Source organism: Haemaphysalis longicornis, unplaced genomic scaffold, assembly GCF_048455015.1.
Source record: "Haemaphysalis longicornis isolate Haplotype H1 unplaced genomic scaffold, Haemaphysalis longicornis Haplotype H1 scaffold_7, whole genome shotgun sequence".
Classification (NCBI taxonomy): Eukaryota; Metazoa; Arthropoda; class Arachnida; order Ixodida; family Ixodidae; genus Haemaphysalis; species Haemaphysalis longicornis.
The window spans coordinates 29,859,764-29,880,228 of record NW_027526422.1 but is presented as its reverse complement, the minus strand read 5'-3'; the positions used below and the strand labels follow the sequence as shown (position 1 = coordinate 29,880,228).

The following is a 20,465-nucleotide window of genomic DNA, read 5'->3' as shown; positions in this document are numbered from 1 at the left end:
CTTACCTGTCCGTGTCAGACCTCGATGCGGGGGGAAAAACTGCCCGCTGGCGTACTTTCCTGCAGGCCACTGTGAAAGCGGCGAGCAATCTTCCAGTAGTCGGAGTTGCAGGAATCGTGCAACAGACGACGTCGCATCGCGGTGAGAATATGCTGCGCGTATTGGCCACGGATGGCCACGGAAACGCGTTCCACCAACGATGGACGTCTCTAAACAAGGCCTGTTGGTCGTACGTGGCCTTTCTTTTTAGTCAAAGGCTATTTTTTTGTCAAGAGGTTCTTCAAGGTGCTTTCACGTTCCTTTGTCCAGACGTCACTTTTTGTTTGTTTGTTTGTTTGAATCCACTAAGTCAAACCCGCCTATAACGAACCCGGATGGAACGAATTATGCTATATATCGAACAAAATCAGTTACGGAAATACACGCGAACCATATTCCTTATAACGAAGTTCACATCTGATAAATCGAACTCGGCGTGCCTAGAATGGCCGCCAAAATGCATGGTCTCGGAGCGGTGATTGAGATGTTGATTGGGCGCGACCACTGAGCAAAGGCCGCGACTGAGACATTGCTCCTCGTATGGAGCGACATGACGCCCGGCACTTTCCATAACTGCTTCCGACGCGCGAGACTCACGACGGCAGCTCGCCAACGTTTCCGATGCTGGGCCGAAAGGAGTGTCTTTCGAAGATTCTCTGAGTGTCGACGACGACGTTCCCGTCACTGTAAGCCCCTTGCACGCGGACACCGTCAGCAGCACTGTCGTAGTGCTGATGAAAAGCACCGAGGAGGCAGAGGATGTTGTAAATGAAAACCGTCCGACGCTGAACGAAGTGCTTCCGGCAGTCGATGTCCTTCGCCAATATTTCTTCGATATTAAAGGACACGGACACGAACTGGTGCAAACAATGTCTCGTGTAAAGAATGGTGTGCTAGTTGACGCTGTCAAAACGAAAGGAAAAAAAATACCGTTTTTTTAAGTAGGCAGTTAAGGCGGAAAGTAGCTTGATTATTTGCAATAAATCTATTGTTTTGTGCATGGTAATGACACTTTATTTTCTTCGTTTCTGAATACGGGGAGGGTGAGGGGGATTCCCCCGTATTGCGAACTCGTAACAATGAACTAGTTATAGGCGGGTTCGGCTTAATCGAACTATTGGATATATCGAACTAATCGTGGCGCGTATTGCAGTTCGCTATAACCGGGTTTGACTGTATATAGTTGCACTCTCCTTGGTGATATTCCTTACTCGGCGTCATCACCGATCGCATTTCTCTGGTGCTGTCTAACCCATGTGTGTGCCAGGCCTAAGAACTACGTAATCTTGAAGGCTTGGCGAACGCCCTGTGGTGCCGATGCGTGCACAGCCTCGCACGGTCATGGCGGCGCATACTAGACGAGCGCTCTCGTTCGTTCCTTTTGTCTTCGCCTGTGATTATATCTCGCTGTTATCGTTCGATGTCGCCGCCTTCGTCCATGGCCGGGAAGCGAGCGAGGGAGAGTTTGCGGGTGTTTCCGTTTACTGTTGTGGCTGTGCGCCCCAACAGTCTCTCGTGGCACTGCTACTTGCGGTCGTTCCGGTCCGTGTCGAAGCGTTGCTTGTGTTGCGTGTGCTCGAGTGTACGCCGTCTACTTCCCGGCGGCCAACGAGGCGGTGAACTCTGCAGCGCGCCTGTTTCGCCGTGCCCTCGCGCGTGCGTTCGTGAGAAGCGTTGGCGGGCCGCGCTTTTGGGGCCGACCTGTCAGAGCGTTTACGGGCCCCGATCTCTTCTCCCGAAGGGGCCGCTGCCTTGTCGTGCGCACCGCCTCTGTTGGGCGTCTCCGCGTGTTTTGAGGAACTGCGCTGAGCACAATTCGGCAGCAGCAGCCGCCGCACGGGTCGTGTCAGCCTCGTTACCTTGTTCCCTGGTTTCTTTCTTCTATTTTTTCTTTTTGCCTTGACTGAGCAGATAGCGTGGGCTTTTAGAATGAAACGGAGGGCAGCCTCGGATTTGATGCGTGTGGCTACCGCTTTTTGTAAAGACACTTGCGTCGGATCTTTTGTTTGTTTTCAGGCAACGCGTGCGCCTTCAGCGATACATTTGGTTGTTTATTTTCGGGTTCCGCACGGTGACCGACTTTGTGCAAACGCCCGAGGACGTTCAGTCAGACATTGATCTGTCCTGTGAGGAAAGAGGGAGGGGGGGTTGGAGGCGGAGTTCTGTTTGCAGCGGCGACTCTAGTAGTTTTCTATACGCGTGCTTTGTTTCCCTAGGCACCTGTGGGACCACGATTTCTCCCATATCCTTTACAGGCTCCAATATTCTTTTCATAAGGGAGCCTCGGCCAAATGTACGCAGACACAGCTGCTTGCTGAACCACAGCGCAAGCGACAAGACTTATGACGATAGGAAGCGGACACGCGAGGCGCTTCGTGAGTCCTCCTCTTGTCGCTTGCGCTGTCGTTCAACGTGCATCACCAACTTGCAGAGGTTTGCCGGCTTTCGCATGGTAACAATGCTGGCGCTTATTTTTCATCGAACAGTCTGGGTTGCCTACTCTTTGAGTGCGTCAACGTTTCCTGTGCGCCCGCTGTTGACTGTTCTTCGAGCGCGAGCAGTGCACTTCTGGCCGCAGGGTGCTCAAGAGAGAGCGTTTTCACGCAACTGTGCGCGGTTCGGTTTTCCGCATGTTAGTGCGAAATCGTTATGTTTCATTGAGCGAACAAGCCGGTGTCGAGGCCTGCAACGAGACGGCGTATGTAGCAGTAGCTTCTAAATTTCAATTGGCTGCGGCACGTTCCGTAGCGCGTGCATCTAGAAGGACGCTTCTATTCCTCTCCATCGCCCGAAGGCGCAGCAGTCACCAGAGAGCCAGGCGCCCTGCGACGTTCAATTGGCCATTATTGCTTTCGGACTCGTAAACCCAAGGGCTTAGGTTTTCACAAAGTTATGTTTTTTTTTTAAACACGAAACTGTTTTATTCCGGGATACACAGATTTCGCCCACGTCATATCCATCGCGGAAGTAACGCCAGTACACCGAAGCAAGCGGCCTGTAAAGGGTGCTCCCCTGCACACAGGGTCTTCTTGCGGGGAAGCAACCTTTAGTACTGAGAGTACGTTTCTATTAGGGTTGTTCGTTTTCGGGTTTTATATTAACACGAAGGTGTTTTACGCCGGGATACACCATATCACTGACGTCATATCCGTCACGGAAATGACGCCAGTGCACCTTTGCCGAAGCCACCCGTCAGCAGGACGTCGCTCGCCAAGCACACCCACAAGACAGCCGCCGACCCGCAAATCATGCTCAGCTGCAGATTTCGCTGCACATTTTTCACTTTCACCCGCCGCGGTGGCTTAGTGGCTAAGGCGTTGCGCTGCTGAGCACGAGGTCGCGGGTTCGATTCCCGGCCGCGGCGGTCGCTTTTCTGATGGAGGCGAAAAGCAAAAACGCCCGTGTGTACGAGATTTCGGCGCACGTTAAAGATCCCCAGGTGGTCAAAATTAATCCGGAGCCCTCCACTACGGCGCGCCTCATCGCCTGCGTTGCGTCGGCGCGTTAAACCCTACAATCAATCAAATCAATTTTTCACTTTCGTGTTTTACCGATTCCTCTGACAGAAAAATCAACCACATTTTTAATGTTTTCGCACACTCCTTTAAGCTTAACGATCGTACAAAGTACGGCCAACCTTTGAATTGTGTAGTTTTGTACGTGCTGCAGTAAATTAAGCCCTGAAAAAGTGTATCGCTACCGGAGGAGTTGTGGTCATCTGGACACACACTGTGTACGCTATTTTTTGCCGCATTTGTCTCAGTAATTGTGGGCTGTCCTGTGTGCGGATGACGTTTATTTAGATTAGTTACTGCAGCCCACAGACGGAAGTGGGAAAGTATACACTGCGCTTCGTCAACCACGCGCATCATCCGGCAGTCGTTAAAAAAAGGCATTTTCGTTCGCCTGTATGCGTTGTGCGTCGCTCGAGTCACAATATGGTGGGCGATCACATCGTTACCGCTTTAAGGGTCCCCCGATCGCATCCCTTTGCGTAAGCTACGTCGTCCTTTCGCCGAGTTGCCAACGGTGCGAGATAAAGGTCTCCCGTGAAGCGGTATATCCGTTCGCGGTGTGCGACCGCCACGAAAGGGGAGTCCCCGCCCTCCCCGACAGCTGCTGAACAAACAGCGACCCCTCTGCGCTACTCCCCCGGGTGCGGCCCTCTCCCCTTTGTTTTTCTTCTTTTTACCGACGTCGATTTTGGTCTTTTCAGTTCCTGAACCCCCTCCCCCCGTGCTGTCCGCGAGTCGAAATTTTGCGCAGACTTTTTCTGCCTTCCTTCTTTCTTTCTTTTTTTTTTGCCATTGTCGCCTTAAATTAGTCCCTTGCACTGTCGCGCACATCTGGGTTCCTGGTGGGCTTGAGTCTGTCTGCACTTCTGTTTGGCGTTTTATTTCTCCACATCCAGGTTTTCTTTCTTTTTTTTTTTTTTCCCTCCTTTGCCGTCTGAGGTAGGGAGCATAAATAGAAACACGTCCCTCGCCCTCCAGCCACTACCCGTTCTTGACTTCTCATCGCGGGGTCGGGGTCGCGTGCCGGGGTTGGGGAGGCCGGTTTTTAACCTCCATGATCTTGGCACTTGGCTGCGCCCTCTCCGCCCGTGAACTGAACGGTTCTGTGTGTGCACGTGCGTGCGTGTGCGCGCGCTGCAGACCTCGCGATGGTTGTCCACTTCATTTTATGCTTTATTCATCGGGCGGGTTGTGTTCCTTGCGCTCAATTTCACAAACGCGTATTCGGGAGCGAGGCGCGGAGATACAGCTTTTGTCTCCGCATTGCCGAGTGTGCGTGTCTGCTGGCACGCGAATGAACCCTTTGTAATGCGACTCCATCTGGGTCATCTTTGCGTTGTGTTGGGACTAAGCTTGAGTAACACTCTGCGACTTGTTTTTCAGCTTGTGCCCCATATAATCGCCTTTATAACAGCAGTGAAATAGTAGGATAATAGCGTCGTGTTATTTGCGTTTTGTTTTAATCTTCCTGCCTCCTTCCGGATGCAGATTTCATCTGTTGTTGCTGGCAGCAGTCACTTCAAGTCCGCGGGCACCTGTTTATTTTTCGAAGATGCTACTTTTGTTCGAGATACTGTTGTCCCAAATAAGCATTATTTTGTACCTGTTTAAAGTGCTGACATCAAAACTCACGTTAGTACTTCACGGGCGCCACAATCTGGGCCAACAAGATGTTTTGGACATTGCCCTTGCCAGTCTATATAGCTACAGGTGGCTCGTTGTACTTGTGATTCACTTATGTCAGTACTTTTGACCAATATTTCGATTTCAACTGAACTGTTTTATTCTCTTCTGCTCACTTGACCGACTGCTAGGCAGTTTTTCATTGCTGCTTGCCTATGTGTATATTGGAGTGTGACACCTTCTCTTCTCTTTTCGTCTGTGCAGGCAATGGCCCCTGAGCCTGAGCACCGTTCTCGCCAAGACTGTGGCACAGCACGTGACGACGTCCCTGAACCTCAAGCCGGGGGCTGGCACAGATGAAGGTGCGCACTGGTTTGAGATCTGCAGTAACGATTTATAGTGCTATAGCAATCAAGCAACATTTAAGTGCAGAGCACTTTAGGGGCTCGCCTTGTCGACGTGGCTTGCTCTGGACCCAAGTAGAGCCACATGGCGTTCCGTCGTAGCGGCTGTTGTCGCGGCGTAACCCAACGGTTTCAAAAGCCAAGCAGTTTGTATAGTCATAAGCGTTTGAAACTCGTGAACCGCTGGCGCTTGTCGTACATCTGCCCGTTGTTCTAGTGCACAGAAAACTGTAGGTACGTTTGAGGAAAAATATACGTAAATTAACGGGCAGCACCTGCATTCATTTAGTTAGGAACTCTCGTTGGGTTGGTTTTTATGATAGCAAGCAAAAAAGAGTGGCAGTGCAATGCTGGCATGTGCGGGAGGAAAAGCACGACAAGAACAGAACTCTCGCTGGTGCAGTTTCAGGCAAGGGGCGTGCGAGCACTGCAAAGGCGGGAAATTTGAATTGCGTTGGGTGGTAGCAGTGAGCGGATAACAGCGCTACAGCCCATTATGGCAAATCACTGCTCTGCACTTCTGACAGCTTTCCCATTGAGTGGAATGGCTTTAATTTTTTGGAAGCAGTTTGGGCGAGTCGGAATACGTTCATCTTGCACAGCGTAAAAGGATGGGACACGAGTAAGAAATAGCATTTGAGGTGTCTATTCGCTTTTCAGGTGGAGGCAAAAAGCGAAAAACGTGTTGAGATTTCAGTTTGTGTTAAAGATATCCAGCTGGTCTACATTAATCCGGAGCCCTCCACTATAGTGCACATCATTGCCCAGGTGTAGCACAACGAACCCCCAAAGTCAATTTTTTTTTCTTCCCTTGTGGGCGTGTCTACAAGCTGTGTCTACGCAATGTAGTTAGTTTTTTGTTAGCTCCGCATGTTGTGTTTCGTCAGGCTTTGAATTTTTCTTTCTTCTTGCTCCTATTAAAGCACCAAGATGAATTTCTGGCGTGGAATTGTGCTGCTAAGCACGAGGACGCAGGTTAGATTCTCCGCCGCGGCGGCCGCATTTCTGATGAAGGCGAAAAGCGAAAATGCCCGTGTTTGAGATTTCGGCGCACGTTAAAGGTCCTCAGGTGGTCAAAATTAATCCGGAACCCTCCACTATGGCGCGCCTCATCGCTTGCATTGCATCGGCACGTTAAACCCTACAATCAATCAAATCAAATGAATTTCTGGGGTGAAACTTGCACGTAATGAAAGCAGAAAGTGTTTACTGGTTTTATCACAAACTTGCGCCCTTCCACTTCCTACCTGTATTTCAGCCACACAAGTGATTACTGCTTTTAATTGCACTGAAACAGTGTTTCTATTGTTTCATGGCATGCATGTGCATATTAATATTTTATTGTAGCAGACCAATGGGTTTTTGCCGAGAAAATGCTTCTGCCAGGCAACTGCCTTTGTGTGGTAAGGTTTCTGTGGTCAGATTTCGAGGCATAAGGGACAGCGGCATTTTTTCCCACGGAATCAAACAGCAAGATCACAATTCCAGCGCTTCCAGTGGGATGAGCGGGCAGCCTTTCCTCTGGAGGCCGAAAGTGTGTGGACATCCAGATCGCTGCTGGGCACTAGGTTCTGCCACAGCTCAGGGGTGGGAAGTGGGGATGGAAGAGGGGGGAGGTTGGGGTTGTGCTTGCACTCTAATATAATATGAGGAAAAGTTTCTGGTTTTAAACACAACTTGCATTTGGCAGGAGATTGCATTGGGAACATACGATGGAGGCGGGGTGGATGAGGGAAGGTATTGCTCTGCAGTTGGCGAAGTAGTGATGCTTCTTCTCTCGAGAGTCTAGGATGTGGAGGAGGGAAATGCTGTCGTTCGGGCCGGCAATATTGAGTGATATCTTAAAAAGTAACTAGAGGGACGGACGGTGCGGTCTCCTGATTAGCCTGGATGGCGCAGGCTTGCTGGTGAGCAAAATTATTGCCCGTCGGTGAGGGATGGCCAGGAGCCCAGACAAGGGCGACTTTCTGGCAGGGTTGATGCTGCGACAGTAGTTTCAAAGTTGAGCGGGCCACCCTCCCGGCTGGGAAGCTTCCGCAGGCTGCTTGAGAATCTGTGATAAGGGGGTTCTTCGTATGAATGCGGTCTAATGTGATGGCGAATTCTTTGGCAATCCATGTTGACAGTCTTGATTGTTGCAGAAGTGACGAGGGTGGTCTTGGTGGTGACTACAGCTACTTTATGCTGCCCGTTGGGGTAGGTGCTAGCGTCCGCATAGATGTCTGTACGCTTCCTATAGATGGTCTCGAGCGCTTGGCTTCACGCTTTTTGGTGGCTTAAATGTAGGTCAGGGTGCATATTTTCTGGCAAGGGTGAACCCGGAGAGGCTGAGAGGCAGTGGACTGAATTGTGCCGCTGTATGTGCAGACCACAAGCAGTTAAAGTGAAATACTATTCACTGCTTTTTCTAGAGCATTCAGCATTAGTGGGCAAGTTACTAACGTAATACACATCATAGGGGTACCAGAAAGTACTCATTTTGCACTATTTTATCGGCAGAAAAATACTGTATATCATTTTCTAGTAAAACCCTCGGGATGTCAAAATATGTGCATACAATTTATAACCTTGTAATCTGTTCTTGCTTCCAAATGTTGCTTCGTATGTAGGTTTATAAAGCATGTGACGTGGCAGCAGTAACATCGCGGCAATGTCAAATGTCGACTTTGTAGCACCGGCAACTGAATTAATCTTAGATGTTTCTCGCACACATTGAAGTTTTGCACACATCAGCGCACTGAATTAGTTTCAAAGCCAATAAATTATATTTATCGTGCTCCAGCTTGGGGTGTTCAATCATTCACCTAAAATCAAGTCTCCGAGCTGGTGTCAATGTGGGATTGTCGGTTTGCAAGGACAAGACACGTATGTTCTACCGTTATGCGTGTGCTGTCCAGGAAGACTGATGCCTGGCTTCCTTTTTTGTACAGTGCTTGAAATGCACAGCCTGAAGCTGAGATTTGGATTTGATTGGGAAAACTTCATTGGGGCCTGCGAATAAAGTCCTATTGCTTGGTCTTCATGACTTGGCCGGAGTCGTCACTGAGAAGCTTTACATTATATTGCAGCACTGTTGCACAGACTGTAGACAGTAGCACTAACCTGTCAACCTTGAAAAAGATTGGTCAAACTCGTGTGCTTTCTAGGCCCCTCTTTCACAGCTGCTCATAGGAAGTGCACAACTTCCATCAAATGGCCGTTATTACCAACTCACATCACTGCAAGAAGCTGAAGCTTTTTGTTGCTTTTGAATACATGAAAGAAAATTCTGGATACAGCATGTATGTACGATAGTGGAAGAGGGTGATATTACCAGAAAACAGCTTTTTACGAGCCCTTTTCTGCACCTGCCGATGAGCTTGGCCGGTTGTACGGAGGCTCAAGACTTTCTGACAGTAAATGGAGGCATTGCACAACAAAGATATGCCATACCGTGGGACAATCCCAGAGAGGGCTTTTTGAACTGTTTCTCGCTACTGCCTGAAATAGGCCAAGCGGGTTAGGAAACAGTCACTGAATATCTCAATTTGGGCAGGAATTTGTGAAGGGGCCTTCACCATGACGCACTGGTGGTGTGGGGAAATAACCAATAGGGAGCGGCAAATCGCCATGTAATGGTGCAGGTTGAAAATTTTTGCGATGGCAGCAGACGCTTGGTTCCCCACAGTATATGCATACATCCATCATCTGCCTTCTTACCGTTCCTTTAAAAGAGGATTTAATGTGGAACTTTCATTACGAATTCCGTATGGAGATTGACAAAGGAGAACATCTTCGAGTTCTAGAGTGCTCACTTGTTGCTGGTTGTGCAGAGCTGACGGCCGGGCGGCTTCGAGCGGCCGCAATGGAGGTGCTTGCTGAGCAGTGCGCCCTCTGGCGAGAGAAGCCCGAGCTGGCCCAGGAGCTGCCCCACACGGTGGCGGCATCCCTTCCCGTGTCGTCGCACGGAGTCCGCAATTGCCGACGCAAGATGGAGGACCGTCATGTGGCACTGCCTGACCTCAACTTCGTTCTCGGTCTGCAGGTGGGTGGGTTCTTTCTTTTTTTAGCTCAAACGGGGCCAGTGGGGAGGGCCATGGTTCTCAGGTTACTGCACGTACAGTCCTTTTCAGTTGCTTCATGCAATGTGGGAAGTAAATGTTTACGTGGTGGCACATGTGTCAAACGGAAATTTGTTTTGTCCAACCTGGTTGGTGTACAATATAGTAAATGCTGTAGTAATCCTCAGCAGTGTACGAGGTTGCAATAGTCCATAGTAACGCATCTCGACTTAAAGGGAGCATCTAAATTGGACATGAGACAGCAGTGGTCCAAATGGCTGTTGCATGGCCATCTGCCTGGTTAACAGGACTGTATCCATGGTAGTTGGAATTTGAGCCTGTCATTCTTCTCAGACATTTTGCTATACATTTAGTTTACAGAGTTAGAGAATTTAGACTGGTATTTCTACCAGAGGCAGTTAATAGCAGTTCATTGACAGAGCTTGTTAAAAAAAGCCCATGATTAAGACGCGTGTTTTGCTGCATTGCATCTCGCAGTTTCATAGGTAGGTTTTAGGTTTGCTACTGGGGTACTGGTTGTTCGAGGATGTTACCATTTCAAAAAAGAAAAAAAGGTAGAACTGTTATCTTGGTCAAATTTTTTTTTCTGGTAAGAGAAAGCACTCTTTCGTTACACAACTTGAAGCAAGTGTGAAAAGCTTACACGCTTCCCCACTCAACCCCTTGCCTTTCTTTATTGAAAAATTAATTTCTCTTGTTGACCTGAGGTGGCATACTTCTTTGGGGTGATTATTCTCGGCTTTTAAAAGGCTTGTCTTGGCGGTAGCATTTTAAAAGCACATACAATGTGTGCCAAGCCCCAAGCAAACTTGGGCGTACATGTGACATTTGTATGGTCGGTCCTCACTAACAGAATATGAGTGGGGTCTCTACTTTCTCCTGTTCGCAAAAGATAAGGTGCCAAGATCGTGATCCTGCACTTGGGGAAAGACAGTGGCAAATAGGAAGTCATCAGTCCCTGATCTTTTCGTGGAGGGCAGATTGAGGATTATGCGACTGCATTCATGAGCGTACACTTCATCAGTAATCTCATTCGGCGCTCTCGTCACCAATTGTATTAAGGGGAACACAGGTCTTGAGGACCAAAAATTTGCCGAAAAATCAATTTTCCATATTAATTTTATTTGCAGTCTACAGGTCCCAAAGGATTTACCTGCAAAATATCATAGTTGTATTATAAGTATTCACAAAGCTGTCGCACTTTGAAGTCTCCTAAATGACCATTTTTGCCTACGTTTCCAATCCAAACTTTGTGCCCTGTTTTCTCAGAACCAATTTTTTTTTTCCCACATGGTCAGCTGTCAGGTCAATATCTTGGGATGTACTGGTTCGATTTGTATCATCTTTGCTGCATTTGAAAGCTTATGAACTGAGCAGTGCAATAAAACCACAAAAGTATAGAATTTATTTTTGCTGGCACAAGATTTTATGCAGTTAATTTTTTCAAATACATTGGTAATTGAAGACTTGACATTTATGAAGTTTACAGCGTTTGCAGAAACAATGCTAAAATTACTCCTGTGGTATAGTTGCACTTACTGGTCCTTCTAGACCACAAAGGGATAAAAGCTATTTGATTATTTCATAGGTAGATAATGAAAAAACTGCCCGAAACGTAGTGGGATAACATGTTGCATAATTCTAAACTTGCACCTCATAGACAAAAAATGACTGCATATTTGTGCTCAGGATGTTAAAATACACGAAATGTGTATGTCTCAAGCACATACGTTAAGAAATAACAGAAATGTCCTCAAGACCAGTGTCAAGGGGACTTTACCTTGTAGTCCTTTTTTTTTAGACATGCATGCAGCAGTTTCTGTTGGTCGCGCCTTTTGCATCAACTTTTCCTTTTGTCAACTGCAGGGGATTCCTCAGCACAGCTACTACGCAGTTTTCGACGGGCACGCAGGCGCGGAGGCTGCCGACTACGCCACGGCCCACCTGCACCACAACATCGCCACACAGCCAGATTTTCTCACCAATCCTGAAAACGCAATACGGGAGGGCTTCATCCTCACAGACCGCAACTTCCTGCAGAGATCCTCTCAGGAGGTGTGTGAAAAGCTGGGTGCATGAGCAGGTTGTTCCATGCAACCCTATTCCACACTGCTTCTGCAGTACGAGATGAAGCAGACCTGTGCTTTAGTTGTATTGCCAAGTGCCATAGATCTGCTTATCGTAGTATTCAACTGGCCGAAATGCTTAACGCTAATAAATTGTCAGTGGTAACTGAGTGTGACCCTTTGATACGAGCTAATGGACTAATACGCAACTCGTGTTATTGGCTCAAGTGCTTAAAACTGGCATGTTTTTCTTTTTTTTTTTTTTCCTTCTTTCTTTTTTCTTTTCTGCTCACTTGGATCTTGAGGAAACAGCTGGTGGGAGTGTGGATTGGGGAGAATTAGAAAGTTAGCAGAAATGAGAACTAGCATAGAAATAGCAGCATTGCTACCAAAATACTACAGAAAAAAGTACTACTGCAATTCATGCAGTTGCCATTCCCTAAAAGCATGTGGCTGCTGTTTTCTTTCTTTCTTTCAGTTTAATTTCAGGTTGCAGTCAATACATGTGTGTTACACACCTTAGGTTTTCTTCAGTTTGCTAGTCGGCGCTTCGGGGTTACTTCTGGGTTTTTCAACCTATATATGTATGGGAACTCTTACTACCTTGGTGCCTGTCAAAGTTCCTAATTCAATACATAATACCTGTCCTTCCGCGTGTGCGTGCGTATTGCAGGGCCTCAAGAGTGGCTGCACGGCCGTGTGCTGCCTGGTGCGTGAGCAGCGCAAGATGTGGGTGGGCTGGGCGGGTGATTCCCAGGCTATCCTGGTGAGGAAGGGAATCCCTGAACCCCTGGTGGACCCCCACAAGCCAGAGAGGATGGTGAGTGCTTAATCGGGTCACTAAAACTTGGTCGCTGCACTTGGCTCCCAGCTGTCTTTCAAGTCATGCTTGCTTTTAACAGCCGGTTAGCACGAGGTGGTGGTGAATCAACTTCACTGGAATTTTTGCAAAAATAAGCAGCCTTCGCGTGGCCAATCTGCATGTCACAATTTTTTCCTCCAGCTTAAAAATTTTTGAGGGCTGGAACCTAACTCTGCATGCGTGCTTGATGCCATTGCATTCTCTTATCACCCTCAGACCTCTTTGATATGTGTTAAATTAAAAGTTTGAAAGCTCGAATTAATGAAAGCTATTTAAATGCACATAACTTTGCTGGGACTGCAGCGTCAGTTCGAATAAGTAAGACGTTCAAACTAAGCAAGTTCGAATTAATGAGGTTCAACTAACAATATAAATTCGTGGTTATATGCAGTGAAGTTCTGTGGGAGCCATGCAGACACAATTTACGAACAAAAAAATAAAGGCAAGTTTATTTTTGCTTTGATGAAAAGAGAAGCTGCCTGTGTGCTCATGCGGAGTTGCGATTTTCGCTGAGAGCTCTCTGTGACAACCATTGAAGTGGAAATGGTAGCGCGACTTCAGATACGAGTGCTTGATCACTGTGATGACAGGCTTGGCAGTTGCAGGTGCAGTGAATAAGCCCTGAAAATAAATAGCAGAGATGTGCCAACTTGGATTTGCAAGTGTTTTTTTAGCTACAATGCCAGAAAGGCTTTCCATGTCTTAAAATTTAGCGGGAATACTCGAGCGGAGAGTCAGCATTACTGATTGCGTTGCTTTTTCTTTCCAGGATGAGCAGCAGAGGATAGAAAAGCTTGGTGGCGTTGTGGTCCTCATGGGCGTCTGGCGAGTGAACGGTGCTCTGAGCGTCTCAAGATCAATCGGTAAGTGGTGGGCCTTCATGTACTTTCATAGTACTGTGTGTGCGTGTGCATACTTTGCTTGCTCAATTTCTAACCCATCCCGTTTTTTTCTCCTCCCCATTTTGAAAATTGGTCTGAATTTCACATGTACGTGACAATCAAAAGCACAAACTGCTTCATAACAGCCCATCGTTATTGCCACTACAGGACGATGCCAGATCACTCATTGCTTAGTACACTTTTTCTGTGGTTTTTGGCATTGCACTAGCCACTTGTTGCTGTCTTTGCGAGTTGTCCATGTAGTGGCTTCGTGGGAAATTGTTCCCGAGTACTGGATTAGTGGTCACGAAGACGGGTCATTTCGGGTATAAGACAGCTTCAAGCGGAAGTCGTTCTGTGCTTGGTAGAACACTTTTTCAGCATGCTAGGGTCTAATTGTGTCCATGACTGCCCACAACTGAAGGAATTCATTTTCACAATGGAAACATGAATGGCAGTAGCTTGGATTGGAATTCAATCGGCTGTAGTATTGTCAAGAAACTGACTTTGGAATGTAGTTGATGGCACAGAAGACTTGTTGGGGTTTGATATGGTATGGAAGCTTATCCGAGAGCAATTTCGAATGAAGTCAAAGTGTAAATACTGAAAAGCTTGTCCTGAATTTACAATTTCTGCCTCTTTTTTTTTTCTTTACAATAGGGAAATTAAGTGTTTGTTTGTATCTGGTACACATTGTAAGCCCAGTTTCTGCTTGCATGTTAGACTTCTAAGTATTATAATCCTGCTTACTGTTTTTTTTTTTTTTTTTCCTGAAAATATTTTTCCCAATCTCTCAGCGCTACAAACACGACTTGTGAGGGTAAAAGTGATGCCGCAGAATTTAAAATGTAGTTGTGTGCAGTCGCAGTTCTTGAGCAAGAAATAACTTATTTTGCCATGTCTGAGGACTAGGTATATCTATGCCTCAAAGTCAGTTTGTCATATCAGTGTTGTGCAAGTGCCAATCAGACGTGGCCCACTCTAAAAGCTACAATTTTCATGCTTTGCTAGATGTGATTAGGTTGTGCGGTTTCGTGATTGAGCTTTCATGAATGCAATCTTTCTAACTGCTGTATGCTATTTTTCATATGTGCTGTAGGCTGTGTTTCATACTGCCTTTAGCAAAGAGCAGTAGCTCATGCAATTAATTTGCCTGCAGTGGTTCTCTCACCAAAAATAATGCAACTGACTAAAGCTTGTGCAAATTTGGCTATAACAATCAATACACAGGTATGCTGATGCAGTTTCCTCACCACCCTTATACAGATGTGCGGTTCATGGAAAGCTGTAACTTATCTACGAAATTTTTCATGATAATTGAGATGATGGGGAATGCGATTCCAGGAAATGATGGGGAAAGTACGGGCAAAGAAAGACGCAGACATTGGTGCTGGTAATGTAGGCCTAACAAAATCCATGGGTAATAGAAATCCCTGGTCCCAGCTGCTTAGACCAAATTGTGTGCCTGTTGCAAAACAGAAAGAAGAAATGAAGCAAAGCACAGAGTTGAGCTGGTGGGAGCAATGTGCTGTGTAATCTGCACTGCCATGCTTGTTTATTGTCCTGGTCGACTGTTTGTTTCCTCGCAGGAGATGCTGAACAGAAGCCCTACGTTACTAGCGAGCCCGAGGTTATCAGCGTGGACTTCGATGGGACGGAGGACTTCGTCGTCATCGGCTGCGATGGGCTATGGGACCACATGACCTTCCAGGAAGCGGCTACTAAAGTTTACAGCGCCGTTCTCGAGGACCCTGAGAGTGCCTCCTATGCAGCCCACACACTTGTGCAGACGGCCCGAGACCTCGGCTCTTCTGACAACACAACGGCCGTCGTAGTTTTCCTGCGCGATCCTCGAACCTTCGATCCGTCTCTCCTTGAGCACCTGCTAGCCCTGGCAAAGGTCAAAGAGGACCCGTACGAACATTCAGACTTGATAGCGAGCCGTCCTTTCAATGCGAGTGAGTTCGACGCTGCTGAGTTCAACAGCAACGGATTCGGAGCTCACACATTCAATGCAGATTCAGTGAACTCGCATGCCTACAATCACTCGAACGACGACGAGCTTGTCGAGGTGGCATCTGGCGTGGTGCATGACACGATTGAGACAGCGCTGCACAAGGTCAACGACGACGTGATTACCGCCGGCCAGATTGTTGATCAAGTGCACCTCCTTCACTCCGAGAAGGAAGGTGGCAAATTTTCGGACTTGCCGGAACAGTTTCACGGTGCAGAGCCTGCGGGCGGCAGCTTTGAGGATAACTTCGACGAGGCTGACGGGATGCTCCACTCTGCCAACGGATGCGGCGATGTCCCAGAGTTCCAGAGTGCACCGCGCCACAACCCGTTTGACGACGAAGGCTACGGCCACGATTTTGAGGCGTCCGACTGTCTCCTCCAGAGCTCGGCAAACGCCGAAGGTCTTGCGGAAAGCTGCACAAGGGATGTTGAGCACTCTTTTACTTTAGACGAGGTGAACGTTTCTGCCAGTGAGCAGGCCCCGGAAGTAACACAAGAGCAAACGTTTCTTACCGCACCAGACATCACGCCTAAGATGGAAAACCTTGATGTTGACACTGAACTTGAGGTCTGTGCGAGACAATCTTCTCCAGTCTCGCCGTGCGTAGATTTCCAAGAGGCGCCGCCCACTGGCGCTGACCAGCACGCATTTGGTGTTGAGCAGCCTGAGCCGTCAAAGGAGACGGAACTTCCAGACGAAGGGGTTGATTTGAGCACTTTGCCCGAAGATGCCAAAGAGCTTGAATCTACCACCGGGATCAGTGAGCAGCCTATGCTGTCGAGTTCAAACATGGAGTGCCTCAGTGCCTTACCTGAGGATGAGCAAAATCTGAACTTGTTGGAGGACAGCCATGGATTGCCATCACGTGATGCCGACCATACGACCGCTGAACCTCGTGTAGACGTTGCAGCGGAGGATACTTCTGCCTTCCACGTAGGGCAGCAGTGCCAGCCACACGAAGAAATCCAACCAGCTCCCCCTGCATCTCCGCAGTGCCTTTTGCCAGAGCACTTCAAGGACCACCCTGCTGAATCGGAGGTTCTGGACAACAGCTTTGGCTTTAACCAATCTCCGAGCATCCAGTCTGACGATCTTGTGTCGATTGACCTCAACGCGTCCGCCGTGCAGTCGCTGATTGAAACGAGCGTGCCACAGTTGGAGAGAGGCGACAAGCCAGCATCTTTTCACGATACAGCTGTTGAAGAGCCGCACAAGGACGAAAGTATGGAACATTGTGCGGAACCTGGCAGTGAGCACCATTACCAGCCTGCAGGTGAAACATTAGAAAGTCTGGGGGTGGACGATGTCGAAGACAACTCGCTGGGTGGCTCGGCAGAGTCTGTTGTAGAGAAGGTGGCCGCAGAGACGGAGCAACAGGAGAGTGCCGTCATTTTCTGCGAACTCAAAGAAGACCTGGAATCTGCTGGGGATGTGGAAAACGTCTTTGAAAATAAACTATCCAGTGGTGCCGAGCAAAAGATTGGCAATCTGAGCTATAACATTCCCGTTGAGGAACAAGCAGCTGCTGAGTGCGTTGCGCCAGAGTTTGGAGTCGACAAAGCAGGCACGGATGGGACGTTTTCCGAGCCTGTTGCCGAGAGCCCCAGCCATCCGCCTGCAGCCGACGAAAGCCCGCAAACGTTCGAGGATATTCTGCGTGGAGAACAAAGCTTGGTTGCTAACTTGCCAGCTGAGACTCTGGAAAGTGCTGGGATGTCTATTTCTTCCCCATTCGACGAGCTCGGCAAGCCATGTGACCAGCCACCCGAAGTTGCATCCGGAGCTCTCCCGAGCTTGTCTTCTCCACCGCCAAAAAGCCCAGTGGTCGAGCAGTTCCTCGAACAGAACGCTGCTGCTTTCCAAGAAGCTGCATGCGTACAGGAAAGCCCAAAAGTTGCAGTGGAAGAAGCTCCAGCTCCCGTTCTCGACATCGGAGCTATTCCAGAAAACATTCCAGAGGCAGATGGAGTCACGGAAGACTCCGATTCTGAAAAGGATAGTGGGTGGCAGTTTGTCAAGCCTCTGGAAACGGTTTTCACGCCTTCGTCCGAGGGGCTGCCCAAGGAGAGCAGTGCAGCGTCCGATCTCGAGACACCATTGGTAAAGCAAGACTTTGCTGAAGGAGCAGCAAGTCCGGTGCTGGACTTGGAACAAAAGAGTGCCGCCTCAGCCAACCTAAAGGTGGACGCCGTGCCTGAGCCAAAGATGGAAGTATTGCCTGAACAAGCGCCAGAAGTGCCCAAGCAAACAGCAGAAGTTGCCACCGAACAAAAAGCCACTGCATCGAAAGCTGCTGCCACGGCCAAAGCGTCCCCTGCTGCTCAGAAGACAAAGCCAGTAGGAACAAAGGCATCCCCCGCCCTCAAATCGAAGGCTCCTTCTGCCGACAAGCCATCGCCGAAGGCGACAAAGGCTGAAACTCCAGCCAAGCCAGCTACTACAGCCAGAGCCCCTATAAAGAAGCAGCCCCCTGCAAGCAAGCCTCTACCAACAAGCTCCACGTTAAAACCTGCAGGCGCCACAGGCACTGTAAAGAAGGAAGTCGGTGCACCCCGCAAGCCTGAATCTACGGCACTCAAAGCATCCACAGCCTCTGCTTCCCAAGCCAAAAAGCCAGTTTCTGCACCTGCCAGGCCTGCCGCGACTTCTGCCAGGTCTACGGCCACACCCCCCAAGCCGAGCGATAAGCCCGCCGCCCCACTAACGAAACCAAGAGCTCCCACAGCTGCTGCGAGAACAGAGGCCGCGGCAGGCGAAAGGAAGCCTGCTCCCAAGCCGGCACCAGCAAAGCCACCCACAGCATCCCGTACTGCACCAAAACCGGCCCAGCCCGCTAGCGGCACCGCAGCTCCACGAGTCGGATCAAGACCTCCGACTAGCCGCCCCGCCACAACAGCGACTGCGGCGAAGCCTGCAGCGACTGCATCAAAGCCTGCCACGACATCGAGGGTTGCTGGCACTTCAGCTGCTGCCCCAAAGAAGGCAGCTGAAGCCGGAGCCGCAGCCACAAAACCTACAACGGCTAGGGTGCCGGCTGCACGGGACGCGAAGCTCGGCAAAGACAGCGCCAATGTGCAGCTGGCTGGTGCACGGAAATCGGAAGGCGGGCCGAGAGCACCCGGCACCAAGACGTCAACCACTGGAAGCGCTAAGGCCGGTGCCGGTTCGAAAGCGGCGCCTACATCTACCAGCAAGTATTCCACTGTACGAGCCGTTCCAAATGTTGGCGCCGCAAAGAAAGCAGCTGCGGCCGCTGCCGCCGCTGCAGCGGCTGCTGAAGCCGAGAGCAAAGCAAAGCTGCTGGCAGAGCAGAATGGGCTGCCGGAGAAGGGCACCCTGGAACAGAAGGACAACAAGGAAGCGCAAGCAGAGGAGGCTCCCCTGAGCAATGGCGGCCACCTGGAACAAGACGTAGACGCAAAGTGCGCTGCTGTTAACCACGATCCGGCTGCTGCTGAGGTGCCTGGCCCCATCGTGGATGCGTAATTTCACTATCTGGACCTTCTCTACTAGTCATTCTGCTCTGTCCTGTGCTTTTTTTTTTTTTAATTCAAGGAGCGCATCAGTATTTTCGACCAGCGCGTGGATATTTTCTAAGACTACTACATCGAAAGGAATGTGCGAGCAAACAAGAATGCGTAACTGCTGCGGAATTAGGCGCAAGGTCACTTTTGTACGGGAAGTCTTTGGTACTTGTGCAGCTTTCTTTTTTTGCGCTTCTATTTTATAGTTTCCGTGGGGTGCAGGTATCTGACTGGTGCTTGTGCGAGGAGCTCTTGCTGCCTTTTTCTATATATTTTTTTTTCATCACATACTATGTGTAGGCAGTCTCGCGCTGCTTTAGAGTTGATAGTTTCTCCCCTACTCCCAGTTGGAAGAGAGGTTGTGCCCCAGATGTGTATGAAAACCAAAGACTGCTCGAACACATTAAAAAAGCTTGTACTTCATTTTTAACGTATGCTATTGAAAGCCCCTCGCAGCAATCGTGTGAAATTGGGGAGGTGTTCGGTACGCAGCCAGAGAACTCTTGCTTGTTGGGCCACTGTTATTTATTTTTGCATCAAGTGTCCTTACAGCATGTTCAGGGCTCGTTTCGATTATTGCTACGCAATGTTCCCACGACTTAGAAGGTTTTTGCGGGGAGTGAAATGTGGAGTTGAGAAAAGGCACGAGAAAACGGACAACTTTGTGCATTTATACTCGGTCGTTTGAAGCGTTGCCGTCTTTTTCTTTTCTAACGGGAAAACCAATCCTCAAACCGCGTTGTCCTTTAGTGCTTGACTCTTGATTCTTTGTATGTTCATTTTTAACCTTTCATTTGTCTCCCTTCGCTGCAACCCGCACAGAAGCTCGTCCCTCGTTCGCTCTTTTTTTAGTTGTGTTCAACTTGCATGTTTTCTATGCAACATTTATAATGCGGCACTGTTAAGTGTGCCAACTGGATAACTCTGATTGCGCTTTTCACTGTGTGGGATGTCCGCCTGCCCTGTGACTTCGGGTGCTTTTGAGCGTTGTCTACTATTCTGATCTATTTAAAGCATATACTGCATCCAACTTATAGGGACCCTTCAGCGACACTTTTTACATACTTTGCTGGAATAAAAATTTTATATGAGCATTCGTGTGTCCACTGCTTCCTTCATGCTTGGAGTTGGTGTTGCCAAATCAGTGGATGAATATCGTGTATCAGACTTGAGATGCGTTCTTGGGTTGTGAAGCTTGCCTGGGTAATTGCTCTACAGCCAGCTATTCAACTTGCATGACCAGCCCACGACATTTTCGTGGTCTTGTAGAGTGCCTTTCTCGCTTTGTGTAACTAGGTTATTGCACACTGAGCAGCTTTTCAAACCGCTTCGTGTGGCTACAGCACAAGCCAATGCTGAACTTGAGCGATTCCAAAAGGAAGGCTAGAAAAGACTTATCTGCACTGCTTGCAGATGGGTGTACGTACAAACAGTTACATGGCTCTATTCTTGGTGATGGTCAAAATCTTGTAG

At 48.7% G+C, this 20,465-nt stretch overlaps 1 protein-coding gene across 1 annotated transcript in view; it reads left to right on the top strand.

Annotated features, from left to right (window-relative positions):
* LOC144145023 (uncharacterized) overlaps positions 1–20,086 on the top strand; it is a 102,332-nt gene extending 82,246 nt beyond the window's left edge. The window contains exons 2-7 of the mRNA XM_077676526.1: positions 5,442–5,539; positions 9,394–9,605; positions 11,509–11,697; positions 12,382–12,528; positions 13,340–13,433; positions 15,041–20,086. Of these exons, the coding sequence (XP_077532652.1) occupies positions 5,442–5,539; positions 9,394–9,605; positions 11,509–11,697; positions 12,382–12,528; positions 13,340–13,433; positions 15,041–18,954 (4,654 nt within the window). The 3' untranslated portion in view covers positions 18,955–20,086. The remainder of the gene's footprint in view (positions 1–5,441; positions 5,540–9,393; positions 9,606–11,508; positions 11,698–12,381; positions 12,529–13,339; positions 13,434–15,040) is intronic.
* The last annotated feature ends 379 nt before the right edge of the window (positions 20,087–20,465 follow it).